This window comes from Dryobates pubescens, chromosome 17 (genome assembly GCF_014839835.1).
Source record: "Dryobates pubescens isolate bDryPub1 chromosome 17, bDryPub1.pri, whole genome shotgun sequence".
NCBI lineage: Eukaryota > Metazoa > Chordata > Aves > Piciformes > Picidae > Dryobates > Dryobates pubescens.
In genome coordinates this window covers 10,514,999-10,531,578 of record NC_071628.1, presented here as the reverse complement: position 1 = coordinate 10,531,578, position 16,580 = coordinate 10,514,999, and the positions used below count along the sequence as shown (strand labels likewise).

Here is a 16,580-nt window from a genome sequence, read left to right as displayed (position 1 = left end):
CGCCGCCGGTACCGCCCATTGGCCGGGGGTCACCGGAAGTGGAAGTGACGTCAGGGCGCTTCCGTGTCCACGGGCAGGGGCGCCCCCCCGCCCCGCCCCGCCCTCCCAGGTGCGCGGCCGGTGGCAGCCGCAGCTTGGGGCCGGCCAGGGGCTGTCGCAACGCCCTGCTCCAGGCGCCCTGCTCCAGGCGCTTCATGAAACACCGGAATGAGGCTCGACGAGGCCGAGGGTCGAGTTCTGCCTGCCCTGGGGTCACAACAGCCCCAGTCTGGGGGCGGTGACTGGAAACTGCCAGGGGGGGAAGGACCTGCGGTTGACAGAAGGTTAACGTGAGCCAGCAAAGTGGTCAGGTGGCCGAGAAGGCCACCAGCAGCCTGGCCTGGAGCAGCAACAAAGCGGCCAGCAGGCACAGGGAAGGGATTGTCCCACTCAACTGGGCACAGGTGAGGCCACACCTCAAATCCTGGGGTCAGTTTTGGGGCCCTCCAAGGAGGACACTGAAGTACTGGAGCAGGTTCAGAAAAGGGCAACAAAGCTGGTGAGGGGTCTGGGGACTAGGTCTAGTAGACAGCAGCTGAGGGACCTTAGGTTGTTTAGTTCAGAGGAGGCTGAGGGAGACCTTCTGGCTCTCTACAACTCCCTGAAAGGAAGCTGGAGCCAGGTCAAGGCTGGTCTCTGCCCAAGGAACAAGTAACAGGACAAGAGGAAACTGCCTCAAGTTGTACCAGAGGAGGTTGAGGTTGGACATGGGGAACAATTTCTTCAGGGAAAGGATTGTCAAGGCCTGTCCCAGGCTCCCCAGGGCACTGGTGAAGTCTCTGTCCTTGGAGGGGTTTCAAAGCTGTGGAGAGGTGGTGCTGACAAAGATGGTTTGGTGGTGACCTGGCAGTGCTGGGTTAATGGACTCCATGAGCTTACAGGTTTCTTCCACCCTCAGTTACTACACTTCCAAGCTGCTACCCCTGGGTGGTTTTAACACTTCACAAGCTTTTGGACAAGTGGCTCATGGGACACCCTCCCACAGCTGGATCCTGCTCTGTGATGGGAAAACAGAGACTTCACCTCCCACCCCCTACCGAGCTGCAGAGAGCACAAAGCAGGCTGGTGACAAGTCAGCTTTATTCATGCAGTGGCCAGCTTCAGCATGAAGTAACACACAGCAGAAGTGTCCCCTCCTGCCCCATGGGCTGCTCTCACCCCTGCAGTTGTTAGCATCAAGCTTCCTGCTTTCTTCATTGATTCATAAAAGAAAAATCATTCTGTCCTTCAGTTATTTCTGTCCTTCTGTTCTTTCTGCATTCAAATGCCTTATTTCTTAATACAAAAGGTACTGACAAAAAAAAGTAATGGAAAATAGATAAAAATCACAGCATTCCCTTTCCTCTAGAGAGAGGGGGAAAAAAACCAACTCCTTCAAAGGCAATTCAGAACATCCCTAGAAGTTACACCTGGAAAGCAGCCACCTGAAGGAAGGGCTGAGCTTTGTTGGGGAAGTGTCTTCAAATTGTGGTGTTTCCCCTGAGTAGCCCTCCACTGCTGGCACCCCACCCCCCAGCAGCAGGGCCTCAGGACAGGGTGAAGAAGCTCAAAGCAGTAGGAGAAGACAGGAGTCTGGTGCTCAATGCAGGAACACAGTGGGAGGAGGCACAAGTCTTAAGTCTTCTGCCTGCAAGAAGCTGCTGCCAGCCCAGGAATCTGCCTGCAGGCAACAACTTCCAGCAGACTCTTATCTCACCTCAGCTGGTGTTTCATCACTGCCTTGATTTCAGCATCCAGGATCTCCTACACATGCAGTTGCTTCTTCTCCTCTGCCTGCTGTCCCCAGCCTGTGCTCTCCTCTTACACCTGAGGGACTGGGTAGGATGCACAAGCAGCAAGCCCACACATGTTCTTCCCACGTTCAATAAGGAAGTACCTGAGAAGAGCAAGGAATGGGTGTCAGCAAGTGTCCCCCCTCCAGCAGAGCCAGGATGGCAGCTGGGTAGGGCAGGAAGGCTCTGCAGAGGGATCTGGCCAGGCTGGATCAGCGAGTTGAGGCCAATAGAATGAAGTTCACCAGGGGCTAGGTCCTGCCCCACAGCCACCCCATGAACTGTCCAGGCTGGGGGCAGGGTGGCTGGAAACTGCCTGGTGGAAAAGGAGCTGGAGGTGCTGCTTGATACAAGCTGAGCATGAGCCAGTGTGTGCCCAGGTGGTCAAGAAGGCCACCAGCATCCTAGCAATGGTGTGGCCACCAGGACCAGGGAAATGATTGTGCCCCTGGACTCAGCACTGGTAAGGCCACACCTTGAATACTGGGTTCAGTTTTGGGCCCCTCACTCCAAGGACACTGAGGTGCTTGAGCAGGCCCAGAGAAGGGCAACAAAGCTGATGAAGGGTCTGGAGAACAGGGCTGGTGAGGAGCAGCTGAGGGACCTGGGGTTGTTCACCCTGGAGAAAAGGAGGCTGAGGGGAGACCTTCTGGCTCTCTGCAACTCCCTAAAAGGAGGCTGGAGTGAGGTGGGAGTTGGTCTCTTCTCCCTGGTATCAGGCAAGAGGAAATGGCCTGAAGTTGTGCCAGGGGGGATTCAGGTTGGAGATCAGGAATAATTTCTTTCCTGCAAGAGTGGTCAGGCATTGGAACAGGCTGCCCAGGGAGGTGGTGGAGTCACCAGCCCTGGAGAAGCATGTGGCACTGTGGGACATGGTTTAATGGCCATGGTGGTGTTGGGTTGATGGTTGGACTTGATGATCTTGGAGGTCTTTCCCAACCTGAACAATTCTGATTCTCTCAGTATGTCCAAGGAGCAAATCCCTGTGACAGAGCTGTCAGCCCACAGCTATGCAGGGAATGCTGTTCCCCAGCCCCCTTACATCACAAACCAGCAGAGTGAGCACCTGACTGACCAGGGGCTGGAGTGAGCACCTCACCCCCAGCACAACCTGTTCTTCTCTGGCTGCTTAACCACAGAGGAGGCCCTGGGGGAACCAGGGGTATGGTGGCTGTCACATGCTGCCCAAGTCCCTGGTGACAATGATCTAAGGGTCTGCTCCAACCAGTCACCCCAGGACAGGTTTGTAGGCCATGTCTCCTTCACTGGGAAGATTTCCCTTCCTCTTGCTAGCTCCAGGCAAGTGGTTGGACTTGATGATCTCAAAGGTCTCTTCCATCCCCCACAGTTGTATGGTTCCGATTCCCAGAGGATGAAGCAGCTGCACAACTGCAGCTTCAGAAGCCTGGGGGCCGCTGGTGGGTGGAATCCCCCACATGGAGCTCTCCTTTTACCAGGTACAGGGAGACCACAGTGGGTCCAGTGGCACTGGGACCTCCTTACCCATCCATGCCCCACAGAGGGCCCCAGGAGTTCTTCACAATCCAGTAGGGAGTCCCATTCTCTGCTCCATAGCCCACGGCGAGGACAGCGTGGTTCACCTGGTCAGGAGTGTGGTGGCACCGTGGGCTGCAGACAGGAGGGGGAAAAGTCAAGCAGATTGGTGTCAAAGAACAGCCTGCCACAAATCACAGATGGCCAACAACCCTGACTGCACCCAGGGCAACTAACAGATGCCCTCAGCTTCCAGTTCTGGAGGGTGCAGAGGGGAACTAAGGAAAGGAAAACCCAAAGCTAAGGACATGACCTGCTGGGAAACAGCTCTGCAGAGAAGGACCTGGGGGTGCTGGTGGACAAGGTCACCAGGAGTCAGCAGTATGCCCTCTCAGACAGGAAAGCAAATGGTCTCCTGAGGGGCATGAGGATGAGTGTGGCCAGCAGGCTAAGGGAGGTTCTCCTGCCCCTCTGTCTACTGGAGCCACATCTACAGCACTGGTCCAGTTCTAGGATCCAAGGTGTGACCACCCCAGTGTCCAGAGCAGGGGGACAAGCCCTGCCCTGGCCCTGCTGGCCACACCATTCCTGATCCAAGCCAGGAGGCTGATGGCCTTCTGGACTCCCTGGACACGTGCTGGCTCATCTTGAGTCATTGTTGACCAACTCCCACCCAGGTCTTTTTCCACTGGGCAGTGTCCAACCACTCTGCCTCCAGCCTGGAACATTCATGGTGTTGTTGTGACCCAAGTGCAGATCCCAGCCCTTCACACCTCATTGACCCTCATCCCATTGACCTGGGCTCATGGATCTAGCCTGTCCAGGTCCCTCTGCAGAGCCTTCCTCCCCTCTGGCAGATCAGCACTGCCACCCAACTTGGTATATTCTGCAAACTGACTGAGGGAGCCTTGATCCCCTCTGCCTTTAGGAGATAGAAGCCTCAGAACCTCAGCCACCAAGGCTCAGTTTGCTGATGGTTGCTGCTTGCTCTTCAGCAGCAAGCTCAGACAGGAGCCCACTGTTCCAGCACAGAAATGGGCAACTGAGTGACTCCAGCCCTACCCCTTTCCCTCACCCTCACTCCCAAGTGCAGAAATACTCACTCTGAGTAGACCCCTTTGCTGTAGTGCATGAAGCTATTTGTCACCTCAAAGGCAAAGCTCACTGGGTTGTGCTTCCCCACAGCTTCCACCATCCCATCCTCGTCATACTGCAGGAAGAGGATCCCAGGGTCATTTACCTCCTGATTACACTGGGACCAGTAAGGATTACTGGACCTGCAGAGCACAACTGGGCTGACCCTGGCTTTCTCCTCACTTTGGCAGACAAGAACCAAGAGTTCCTTGCACGCTGGAGGTGCAGCCACCACGGAAAGCAGAGACCCCATGCCTGTACTTTGACTACAGCACCTCCCTAGTGCCACCTCACTCCTCTCCCAAGAGCAAGCAGGCTGCAGGTTGTGCTGCAAAGCCTGGCACACCTGGGGGCATCTGAGGAGCTTCCAGGTGACACCTGGCACAGCCTTGACACCTGACTGTTTGGAATTGTAGCCCTCGGGGCCTTACCTGTGTGATGTTGACAACATCTTTGACAAAGGCAATGGCCTTCTCAGGCTGGAACTTGCAGGTGCCATTCTGCATGGACAGAAAGGACCTGGAGTTAGAGGCTGCTGTGGAGCCTGCTCTGCTGCTGCTGCAGGTGTGTGAGCTGTGGTGGCCATACCTCGGCCCGGTACGGGTAGCTGTCCTCCCCCATCAGCCCTTTGTTGTACAGGATGTACTCGAAGGCTTGGCTTGGCAGGCCCCTGCAAGACACCACAGCCAGAAGGTGAGGGTGCTGCAAAAGGACCCAGGAGTGTTGGTCAGCAGTGGCTGAAGAAGAGCCAGTGTTTGCCCAGATCCCCTATGGATCTGCACAACAAAGCCTTCAACCTTCCCCGGCAGCCCTGCAGCCCCTTCCCACAAACCAGGGGGAAAGAGAAGTACAGGGTGGCATCCCAGACCCTCCCAACAGCATCAGCCCCAGCCTGTTCCTGCAGCACCTCCTGGCTGGGGCTCCAGGTCTGGCCCATCATGGGGTCTGACACAGTCCCACCCAGGCACAGGAAGATCTTCTCCTGAGTGCCTAATTCCCAAGGAGAAAGGCAACACAGGAACCTGGTGGACAACAAGTTGCTCATGAGCCAGAGGCCAATAGTTTCCTGGGGTGCAGAAAGCAGATTGTGGCCAGCAGGGTGGAGAACCTCAAGGGAGGATCTCCTTCCCCACCCCCTCTGCCTAGTGAGAACACATCTGCAGTACTGAGACCAGTTCTAGGCTCCCCACTTTGAGAGAGACACAACTACTGAGAGTCCAACAGAGGCTGGGAAGATGCTGAGTGGCTTGGAGCATCTCTGTAGGGAGATGGCTGAGAGCCCTGGGGCTGTTGAGCCTGGAGAAGAGCAGCCTGAGAGGGGATCTGCTCATCAAGAGCTGAAGGGCTGGGGACAGCTCTGCAGCCTCACACATGGAAGGTGCTTCTCCATGGCCTCTGCCCAGCAGGCAGCTACACAGCACAGGGAAGGACAAGGACCCCACATCTCCAGCCAGCAGCTGCTCCCTTTCCTGGCCACCTTGAGGGAGCTCAGCTGACAGAGGGAAAACAAGAACAGTGTGATCACTGTGTGCACAGGGAAAGGACTACAGTGGATTCCTGAGGGCAACAGAAAGCACCACGAGTGGCTTTGCTCAGCCCCCTGAGCAGTCCTTGGGGCCTGCTTATCATCCAGAAAACCTAAGATTTCAGAAAAGTTTTGTTTCTGCCTCCCCTGCAGCACCAGCTGCAGTTCACCAAAGGGGAAGCAGAGGCTTCTGTGGGCAAAGCCCCACGAGAGGCGCGTGACCCACGAGGGGAGGAAGACAAAACTCCCTCTGAGGGTGTGAAAGCCCAGCCAGGAACCCGTGACTGGGATGTCAGGAGACACAACAAGACAGACATCAGAAGGAAGATAACAAACAAGAGAGGTGAGGAAGTGCTGGAGAGTTAGGGAAAAGTTCAAAACTTTAAGGAGGGCCAAGCTGAAACAACCAAACCCTACCCAAAAGTCTTCTCCGTGGCAGCATCTCAGCCAAGGGGACACAAAACCCACTCCAGGATGTGGGAGCACACCAGGTCTGTCAGCCACAGAACACAAAACACTCTCCCTTCTGTTCTTTGTGTGACTTACCCATTGCAGCCATGGTTGTTAAAAGCCTGGGCACAGTCCACCAGCTGCTGCTCTGCCTACAGAGAAGATTTCCAGGTCAGTACCTGCTGCTCAGCACCTGCACTCAGCAGAAGTTCTCTCCCAAGAATCATAGAAGCAGGGAGGTTGGAAAAGACCTCAGAGATCATCAAGTCCAACCTATTGCCAAACACCTCATGACTAACTAAACCATGGCTTCAAGTGCCAGTGTTGAAGAGGTGAAACTTTGAAGTGAAACTCTGCTAAGTGACAGGGAAAGGAAGCGAGACACAACAGCCAGCAGTGCTGCTTCCACTCGTGCTGCTGAGTGGGAACCACCTAACAGGAGGCTCCATGTCCCAGGCAGAGAGGTGAGGAGACATGGAGCTGGCAGCCCAGGGTGCTGCAAACTGCAACAGATGCCTCCTCACCCATGCTGGGATGGCCTCCCACCTCAGCAGTGCTGGCTGAGATCTCTTTCAAAGGTCAAGGATGTTTTGAATGCTCACACCCAACCCTCAGCGCCTCTGCTAAAGCCACACCAGCAGCTGTAATCTTTCTAGTTCTTCCAGAACATAAACCCTCTGGGAGGTTAAAAATAAACAGCCTTTAAAAGAAACAGTTTCACAAGGTGCTGCTTGCAGCAAGCTGCACAAGACAGCACTGTAGCCACCCCTGCCTGCTCCCAGCACCAGGCACCCACCAGCTGCTGGACCCTCCAGTTTCGTCCTGCTCCAAAACAGGCTCTGTCCAAGCCCCCTTGGGATCAGAGAATGATTTGTGTTGGAAGGGATCTTAAAGATCATCCATTTCCAAGCCCACTACTGTGGACAGGGACACCTCCCACTAGAGCAGATTGCTTGAGGCTTCATCCAACCTGGCCTTGAATACCTTCCAGGGAGGGAGCATCCCAAGCCTCCCTGGCAACTCCAGGGTCTCACTACACTTAACTGTGAAGGCTTTGACCCCAAGAGAATATGGTGGCACAAAGAGCTCCTGGCCACGCTGCTCTGTGCTCCCCTCAACAGTTGTGCTCAGCTTGTGAGGAGCCAAAAGGTCTGTGGTGCCCACCACAGCCACAGGCAGCCACATACTACCAGACTGGGAAGCAGCCATCCCAGACAAAAGCACTTAACTGGAGGCAGGACTGGCAGTGAGGGAACAAGACAGGCAAATCCCTTACCAGAGAGAGGAGCTTCCCCGTGGCAATGGCAATAGCAGACTCCAAGCACCCCGTGGTGGAGAAAGTCCAGCAGCTGCCACAGGGGCCCTGCGTGAGGAACCAGGAAGGGACTGCTCCGTGGTGTGCCACAGGGCCACCAGCCTCCCCACAATGCCAGGCTAGGGCAGGCCAGGAGCAGAACATTTCCACTCCCTGCCAGCAGCTGGGCTTCACCTGCTGCTCCTCACCTGGTCTTTCACGGGTGTCACGAAATTTCCTTTCTTCCTCCAGTCGATGGTGTCAGGGTAGGGCCCAGAGCTGCCCAGGAAGTTGCCCTTTGTGGCTGAGCAGTTCTGCAATCGAGACAGCGGGGGACAGGGGCAGAAGCAGTGACTGTCACGCTACATGCCAGCCAGGGAGCCCTGGGAAAGCCCCAAAAAGCACTGCCAGCCCATTCCCTTGATGCCCAGGCACTTCCTCTATTCCCCGAAGAGCTGGGTCCACAAAAATCCAGCTCCACCCCAAAAACCACAGCTTGAGCTGCAAAGCTGGGAGCAGCAGTGACAATTTGGCTGGAGCCAGAGTCACAAGGGTGAGATGGGAGGGCAGGGGGCAAAAGCTTCATACCATTCTTACCCAGGCTCCAAGGACAGGGCACTACACTTCACACAGCAGATTTAGAGCAGCACAACCATGGGATGCTGAGCCACAGGCTTCAGAGCCCCCCACGACTCGGGGTCCTTAGCCCTGCAGCCCCCTTGCTCCCCACCACACTCCTCTCACTCACCTGGGGCTCACTCCACAGATAGAGCTTCTTAAACTCAGCAAAGGTCAGGTCTGAGAACTGGTTCAGGCCCACTGTGGGAGGAGGAAGGCGAAAGGGTCGCTCACCGCGGGCCGGAGCTCAAGGCCAGCGGGGGCCGGGGCGGGGCGGGGGGAAGCAGCTCCTACTCTGAAAGCTGTGGTTGCCCGCGTTGTGCTCCTCGATCTGCCTCTTGTTGTCCAGGAAGATGCGCAGCCTGCGGGAGTACTCGCCGGGGCCATACTGCCGGTTGTTCTGCGGGGACACAGCGCCTCAGCCGCGACCCCCGGGGGCACCCGGCCCGGCCCTCCCCACCGCGGGGCCCGGGGCTTTACCTGGAGCATCCAGACCTTGAACTGCAGCTCCTCTGCGGGAGAGAGCGGGGAGAAGTCAGCGGGTCCCCCGGCTCGGCTCTGCTTCCCCGCCGCCTCCTCCCCGGCCTAGCCCCGGGCCCCGCTACGGAAAGAGCCCGAGGCGACAAGCCGAGCTGGGCCGGGCCGGGCCAGGCAGAGCTGGGTTGGGCCGAACCGAGGCAAGCCGAGCCGGGCCGGGCCAAGCCACACAACGTCCTCTCCCCTCCCCTGCCCCCTTACCTTCAGCAGAGGGGGCCCAAGCGGCGGCAGGACCCAGGAGCGCAAACACAGTCAGCAGCGTCGCCCAGTGCATGGCCGAACCGAGCCGAACGGAACCGAGCTGAGGCGAACCGTGCCGAACAGAGCCGAGTGGAACAGAGCCGAACTGAGGCGAGCAAGGTGCAGGGCAGCCCTAGCCCCGTGCGGCCTGACCCGAGCTCGACCAATCGCTGCCCTGAGGGCGGAGCAGGGGGCGGTGCATTCCCGCGGGGGGCGGGGCGAGGGGCGGGGCCTCTGCGCCATGGCGGGAGCTGGTGGCGGGGGTGGTTCGGGGTCCGCCGTTGCCCCGCCGATAGATTCATAGAATCGGAACGGTTTGGGGTGGAAGGGACCTTGAAGATGGTCCAGTTCCAAGCCCCTGCCAAGGGCAGGGACACCTCCCACTAGACCAGGTTGCTCAAAGCCTCATCCAGCCTGGCGTTGAGCACTCCAGGGAGGTGTAGATGCACCCTTCCCTGGGCAGCCGGCTCCAGTGTCTCACCACCCTCAACAGAAAGAATTTCTTCCTAACCTCCCGTCTAAATCTACACTCCTTAAACTTCAATCCATTCACAAAGTCCAAAGTCCCTCCCCAGCTCTCCTGTAGCCCCCTTCAGGTACCGGGAGGCTGCTCTAAGATCTCCTTGGAGCCTTTTCCACGCTGAACAGCCCCCAACTCTGAGCCTGTCCTCCCAGGGGAGGTGCTCCGGCCCTCTGATCATCTTTGTGGCCCTCCTCTGGATCCTCTCTAGCAGTTCGATGTCCTTCTTATGTTGGGGGCAGTAGAGCTGGACACAGGGCTCTGGGTGGAGTCTCACCAGAGCAGAGCCAGAGGGGCAGAATCACCTCTCTCGTCCTGCTGCTCACGCTCCTCTTGCTGCAGCCCAGCACATGGCTGCCTTCTGGGCTGCCAGCGACCACTGCCAGCTCACACTGAGTTTTCCCCCCATCAACTGACACCCCCCCCCCCCAAGCCCTTCTCCTCAAGACGGCTCTCGAGCCACTCCTCACCCAGCCTGGACGTTGTGCTTGACAAAAGCATTGCCAAGTCCCAGTTCACCCTGAGATAGAATAGATTTATTAGCAAGAGGTAATCAGGAAACATATATTTTTACCAAAAAAAATGGAAATCTCCTTCCAAACAAGCTGTTCAGTTGAAAGTTTTAGGGCTTTGAAAGAGAAATTCTCATACCACGAGGTATTGCTGACAGCAAAAAGTGTCCGGTGGCGCGTGGGGCATGCCTGCCACGGGCGGGTTTCACTGGGTCTGTGTCCTGTACACGGTAAAAAACCCATGGATATATTCACAGAATAAGCACTACATTACTATACTCCTGCTAGAAGGTGGTCAGACAGGACTACAGTAGATGTAAGAAAAACACTCGCTCATCGGTTGCTAACTCTACGGCATGTTACTCGGCGCAGTCACAAGGATTACGGGGCTACAGCATATCCACAGAAGCTTGGCAGGAGCCAGAGGCAGCAAGGAGTCCAAGGGATGGTCCCATCTTCCCGGCTTGGGAGGGAACTGGGGGCCCCCCAAGCGCTGAGGGGGGCACAGGGAGAACGGGCAGCATGGCACGGAGCGACAAACGTCATTATCTCTTCCTTTCTTTCCTCTCCTTCTTGCTCTTCCTTCCCTTTTTTCCCCCCTCTTTCTTCTCATCCTTTCTTTCCTCTACTTCTTGCTCTTCCTTCCCTTTTTCCCCCCTCTTTCTTCTCATCCAGAGCTTGCACAAAGATGCTGCTGCCAGTCCCTCCAGCACCAGGACTGGCACACAGAGGGAACCGAAGGCCCCTCCAGCACTGAGGGTGGCACAGGGAGAACAGGCAGCACGGCATGGAGCGATAAACGTCATCATCTCTTCCTTTCTTCTCATCCTTTCTTTCCTCTTCTTCTTGTTCTTCCTTCCCTTTTTCCCCCTCTTTCTTCTCATCCAGAGCTTGCACAGAGATGCTGCTGCCAGTCCCTCCAGCACCAGGACTGGCACACAGAGGGAACCGAAGGCCCCTCCAGCACTGAGGGTGGCAGAGGGCGAGTAGGCAGCATCACACTGAGTGATAAATATCAATGTGCTTTCTTCCTTCGCTTCCTCCTCTTCCTGAGCTTGCACAGGGATGCTGCTGCTGGTCCTCCCCAGCATCAGGACTTGCACAGGGAGGGAACCAGCGGCCTCCCAGCACCAAGGGTGGCACAGGGAAAGCAGGCAGCATGGCACGGAGCGATAAACATCAACACATTTTCTTCCTTCTCTTCCAGAGCTTGCACAGGCACGGTGCTGCCAGTCCCATCTGAGCTGCTCTGTGCTGCGCCCCGAGGGGGGACACAGAAGGGGTCACCCCCTCCCTGCCCACCCAGCAGCCCCCCTGGAGAGGAACAAGTGACAAAAAGCTGATGGGCAAGAGCCCGGGACTCCAGCGCAGTGTCAGTGCGTGAAACCTGGAAGGGTGCAGGGAATCCTACTGCGGGCTGGGGAGGAGGAGGGCAGCGGGTGGCTGGGGAAGCACAGAGGTGGGCTGGTTGCAGGGGTCCCTGGGGGAGTCCCTGGGGGGCAGGGGATATGTACAGCATGGTACAGCCTGTGTACATGGCCGCCCCCACCTCAGGAGGGCAGCTTGGGCTCCAGCCGCAGAGAAGCCTCGTAAAGGCTTTCCTCGTCCATCACACACGACTGGTCCAGCAGGTACTGGGTCACCTGGGGAAAGGGAGAGCCAAACTGTTCAGGGGAGGACCCACCTCTGCTGCAGCCCACCAGACATGGTGAAACTGGGAAAAGAATTGCTTTGGTTGTAAGAGACCTCTAAGATCATGGAGACCAACCATCAATCCAACACCATTAAACCACGTCCCAGGCAGGTTTGGAATGTCTCCAGAGACAGACTCCACCACCTCTCTGGGCAGCCTGCTCCAGTGCTCCACCACTCTTACATTAAAGGACTTTGAGATGGAACTGCCTATGTCCATGTTTGGGCCCAGTACCCCTTGTCCTGTCACTGAGCACCCCTGATAAAAGCCTGGCCCCACCCTCCTGACAGCCACCCTTGAAGCACTGATGAGATCCTCCCTCAGGCTGCTCTTCTCCAGGCTAAAAAGCCCCAATTCTCTCAGTCTTTCCTCCTCAGAGAGATGTGCTCAAGAGGGAGATGGGGAGGAGAGGCAGCAGGTGGCTCTGGGGACGGGGCTGTACCTTGGGCTGGTGCTCAATCTTGTAGGAGGTCTGCTGGAACTGGCGGATCTCTCGTATGATGTGTGAAATCTGCCCGGAGAGAAGACACAGCAGCTGGTGCGGCGCCTCCCACCCACACCCTCTGACCACAGCACCGTGCAGAGGGCTGCTCTGCTTCTTCCAGACACAGCCCTCACCAAGGACAGCTGTGCTGGGCACCAAGCTGCAGGGTTCCAAGCCTCAGGCCCCTCAGAGCAGGGCTGGCAGACTCACCATCCTCATCTTGGAGAAGTTCACCAGGCCATCCTCGGTGTAGTTTGGGGTCCCCTCCTCGATGAAGGCCAGGTCAGTCAGGTACATTCCCAGGTAGGGGACACAGGGAGGGTCACAGCTTTAAGAGCAACCCCGGAACAAGTAAGAGAAGAAGAAACAAGTGAAAAAAGCCACCTTGCTCCTCTCACACAGACACAACCCTTGCTCCTCACACACCCACAGCACCCACCCAGCAGCCACAGCACCCACCCAGCAGCCACAGCACCCACAGCGGTGCCAGTAAGGTCCACCACCAGCTGGAGCGACCTGCACTGGCTGGTGAGAACCTGCAGCTCCTTATCTTGCACTCTGGGGTTTAAACTCCAAGTCTGTGAGGGCAGGGGAGAACAAAATGTCCCCAAGTCCAGGAAAGATTCCCCACTCCAGTCCCCATTATCCCAGTTCCTCCACGCCACAGCTCAGGGCAGCAGCTCCTGGCTCAGGGTCTCTCCACAAGCTGCTTGCTGAACAGGACAGGAGTTGGTGCAGTTCCAGAATAATCTCCTGAGCAAAGTCCTATCTGCAGGGTGGGAGCTGGGCTGGGCTCCAGGTCCCCCAGCCCCATGGGTTCACCAGCAGGAGGGGGAATTGCTGCTCACTCACTTCTTCAGAGCCTCCCTCAGGTTCTTGAACCTGCCCTCTGAGGACACCAGCTTCTGCAGCTTGTCGATCAGAGCCTTTGTCTGCAAAACACAAAGGGGCACCTGCAGAAGGCCCTGGAAGGAACCTCCAGCCCACAGCCAGTGGGGTGAAGGCTGCAGAACCACGGTCACCCCTGTCCAGGTGCTCAACACCCTTGTATGTTCAGAGAAGTTCAGCAGAAACTGGAAAGCAAAGTTCCTCCAACATAAAATCATGGAATCCCAGACTGGTTTGGGTGGGAAGGGACCTTTGAGGCTCATCCAGTCCAAGCCCCTGCAGTCAGCAGGCACATCTCCAACCAGAACAGGTTGCTCAGAGCCCAAACCAACTTGACCTGCAATGGTTCCAGGGATGGCACATCTCCCACCCCCCTGGGCAGCCTGGGCCAGGCTCTCACCACACTCAGGGTCAAACATTTCTTCCTCCTCTCTAGTCCAATTCTCCCTCTTGTAGTTCAAATTATCACTCCTTGTCCTTCAAACCATGACACCCATCACAACAGGCCCTGCTCAGAAGTCCATTCCTGATTTCTGACCAGCCCCTTGAAGCACTGAAAAGCCACCAGAAGGTGTCCCTGGAACCTTCTCTTCTCCAGGCTGAACAACCCCAACTCTCTCAGCCTGGCCTCACAGCAGAGGGCTTCCAACCCTCCCAGCATTGCTGTGGCCTCCTCTGGCCCTGCTCCAACAAGTCCCTGTCTGTGGGGTGCTGAGCACTCCAGAGCTGTCCCCAGCACCGCAGGTGGGGTCTCAGCAGAGGGACAGAATCCCCTCTCTCCCTTTGCTGCCCACACTGCTGGGGATGGAGGCTCTCCACTTATCTCCTTCCTCTGCCTCCCACCTTCTCCAGAGCCTGTTGAATTCCAGATTTATCACTGCAGGAACAAAGCTGCTGTTCCATTTCCAGAGGAGCCCACACAGCAGCTCCTGCTCAGCACCCCCTGGTCTCCATCAGGTTTCACCAAGCAGAGCTATTTCTGTCCCTGGTAACTCCAGGATTCATTCTCCTCACAGGATCACAGGATGTTAAGGGTTGCAAGGGACCTCTAGACATTTTTGAGCCCAACCCCCTGCCAGAGCAGGATCATAGAATCTAGTGCAGGTCCCACAGGAATGCATCCAGATGGGGCTTGAAAGTCTCCAGAGAAGGAGACTCCACAACCTCTCTGGGCAGCCTGCTCCAGTGCCCCCTTACAGCAAAGTTCTTCCTCATGTTGAGGTGGAACCTCCTGTCCTGGTCCAATCACAGGGCACAAGTGAGCAGAGGCTGTCCCTTCCTTCCTGACACCCAGCCCTCAGATACATATGAAGATTTATTAGATCCCCACTCAGCCTTCTCTTCTGAAGACTAAACAGCCCCAGGGCTCTCAGCTTCTCATAAAGCAGTGCTCCAGTCCCTCACCCACCACTGGTCAGAAGAGCCCAGAAAACCCAATCTGGAGAGCATCTGCATGCGCTCCCAGCTCAAGAGTGCTGTAGGAAAGGTCTCTGAGCTGGACCATGAACAAACCCAACAGCAACATAGCCTCTGAGATGCTTCCTCAGCACCTCTTTCCTGGGAATGACCTAAGCAGACCTCACTCCAGCTTCTAGCTGGTTTGCCGACATGTGTCTCATGTCACAGAAGCACTGAGGCTGGAAAAGACCTCTGAGATCATCAAGTCCAGCCTGTGACCTAACACCAGGACATCAGTTAAACCATCCCACCAAGTACCACATCCATTCTTAAAGACCTCTAGTGATGGTGACTCCACCACCTCCCTGGGCAGCCCATCCCAGTGCCCAATCAGCCTCTCTGTGAGGAAGTGCTTACCAACATCCAACCTAAACCTCCCCTGGCACAGCTTCATACCATGCCCTCTTGTCCTGTCACTAGTTGCCTGGGAGAAGAGCCTGACCCACACCTGACTAAGAGAGCTGGGGCTATTCAGTCTGGAGAAGAGAAGGCTCTGAGGAGACCTTATCGTGGCCTCCCAGGATCTGAAGGGGGCCTACAGGAAAGCTGGGGAGGGACTTTTGAGGGTGTCAGGGAGTGATAGGACTGGGGGGAATGGAACAAGAATAGAAATGGGTAGAGCAGAGCAGAACAGAATAGAACAGAACAGAATTAACCAGGTTGGAAAAGACCTTTGAGATCAGCAAGTCCAACCTATCACCCAACACCATCTAATCAACTAACCCATGGCACCAAGCACCCCATCCAGTCTCTTCCTAAACACCTCCAGTGACAGTGCCTCCACCACCTCCCTGGGCAGCACATCCCAATGCTCAATCTCACTTTCTATGAAGAACTTCTTCCTAACATCCAGCCTAAACCTCCCCTGGCGCAGCTTGAGACTGCATCCTCTTGTTCTGGTGCTGGTTTCAGATTGGCTGTTAGGAAGAAGTTCTTCCCCTTGAGGGTGGTGAGACACTGGCACAGGTTGCTCAGGGAGGTGGTGGAAGCTTCATCCCTGGAGGGTTTTATGGCCAGCCTGGATGTGGCTCTGAGCAGCCTGATCTGGTGTGAGGTGTCCCTGTCCACGGCAGGGGGGTTGGAACCGGTGGACCCTTGAGGTCCCTTCCAACCCTAACAGTTCTATGAGTACAACTTCCTTCCAGGCAGCTGCAGAGCGTCATCCCCACAGCACCTCCCCAGCCCATCCAACCCTCCCCGAGCCCCCGGGCAGAGGCGCACCCCCTGCCCCGTGCCCCTCTACCTGCTTGGAGACCTTCAGCCACGTCTTCTTCAGGCGGAAGATGGCGCTGCGGTTGAGGGAGGAGGTGATCTCCAGCACGGCGTTGTAGTTGTGCAGGCAGCGGCAGATGTCGGCCACCGCCACCCACTTCTCGATGGCGCTGGCCCGGGCGTTCAGCTCCTCGTTGCGGATGATCTCCGAGGCGATCAGGTTACTGACCTGGGGGCACACCGGCGCCAGCCGGCCGTCAGGACGGCTTTGCACACCGAGCCACACAAACACCCAGCGTGGCAAAGACCCTCGGGATCACCAAGGCCAACCCAGCACCCTGCTCTACAAGGGGCTCTTCGGGAGATTTCCTCTCCAGCTGCTCCACAGAATCACCAGATTGTCTGGGTTGGAAGAGAGCTTTCAGATCGTGGGGTCCAACCGCGAACCCAGCCCCGCCAGCTCACCACCAAACCATGGCCCTCAGCACCGCATCTCCACAGATCTGAAACTGTTCCAGGGATGGGGACTCCACCACTGCCCTGGGCCAGGCTTGACAACCTTCAAGAGCAAGAAATTGTTCCTCATGTCCAACTTAAACCTCCCCTGGGGCAACCTGAGGCCATTTCCTCTTGTCCTGTCACTTATTCCTTGGGAGAAGAGACCAGCCCCCCATCTGGCTCCAGCCTCCTTTCAGGGAGTTAGAGAGGCA

At 56.7% G+C, this 16,580-nt stretch overlaps 2 protein-coding genes across 4 annotated transcripts in view; both read right to left on the bottom strand.

Moving 5' to 3' along the window:
• Window positions 1–1,404: 1,404 nt before the first annotated feature.
• On the bottom strand, window positions 1,405–9,147 carry CTSH (cathepsin H). Its single transcript, XM_054169238.1, has 12 exons — window positions 9,065–9,147; window positions 8,807–8,838; window positions 8,621–8,726; window positions 8,457–8,527; window positions 7,918–8,022; window positions 7,691–7,777; window positions 6,511–6,566; window positions 5,028–5,109; window positions 4,871–4,939; window positions 4,409–4,515; window positions 3,315–3,440; window positions 1,405–1,915 (listed from the first exon to the last, which is right to left on the bottom strand). Exons 1-12 carry the CDS (start codon window positions 9,135–9,137, stop codon window positions 1,840–1,842), a joined length of 990 nt encoding a protein of 329 aa, XP_054025213.1. The 5' UTR covers window positions 9,138–9,147; the 3' UTR covers window positions 1,405–1,839.
• Window positions 9,148–10,145: 998 nt separating this feature from the next.
• The window catches only part of RASGRF1 (Ras protein specific guanine nucleotide releasing factor 1), a 38,401-nt gene continuing 31,966 nt past the window's right edge, over window positions 10,146–16,580 (bottom strand). For all 3 annotated transcript variants that reach the window (XM_054168904.1, XM_054168905.1, XM_054168906.1), the window contains exons 23-27: window positions 15,902–16,099; window positions 13,165–13,244; window positions 12,523–12,640; window positions 12,271–12,339; window positions 10,146–11,778 (exon numbers count right to left, since the gene is read on the bottom strand). In XM_054168904.1, coding sequence (XP_054024879.1) covers window positions 11,686–11,778; window positions 12,271–12,339; window positions 12,523–12,640; window positions 13,165–13,244; window positions 15,902–16,099 — 558 coding nt within the window. In that variant the 3' untranslated portion in view covers window positions 10,146–11,685. The remainder of the gene's footprint in view (window positions 11,779–12,270; window positions 12,340–12,522; window positions 12,641–13,164; window positions 13,245–15,901; window positions 16,100–16,580) is intronic.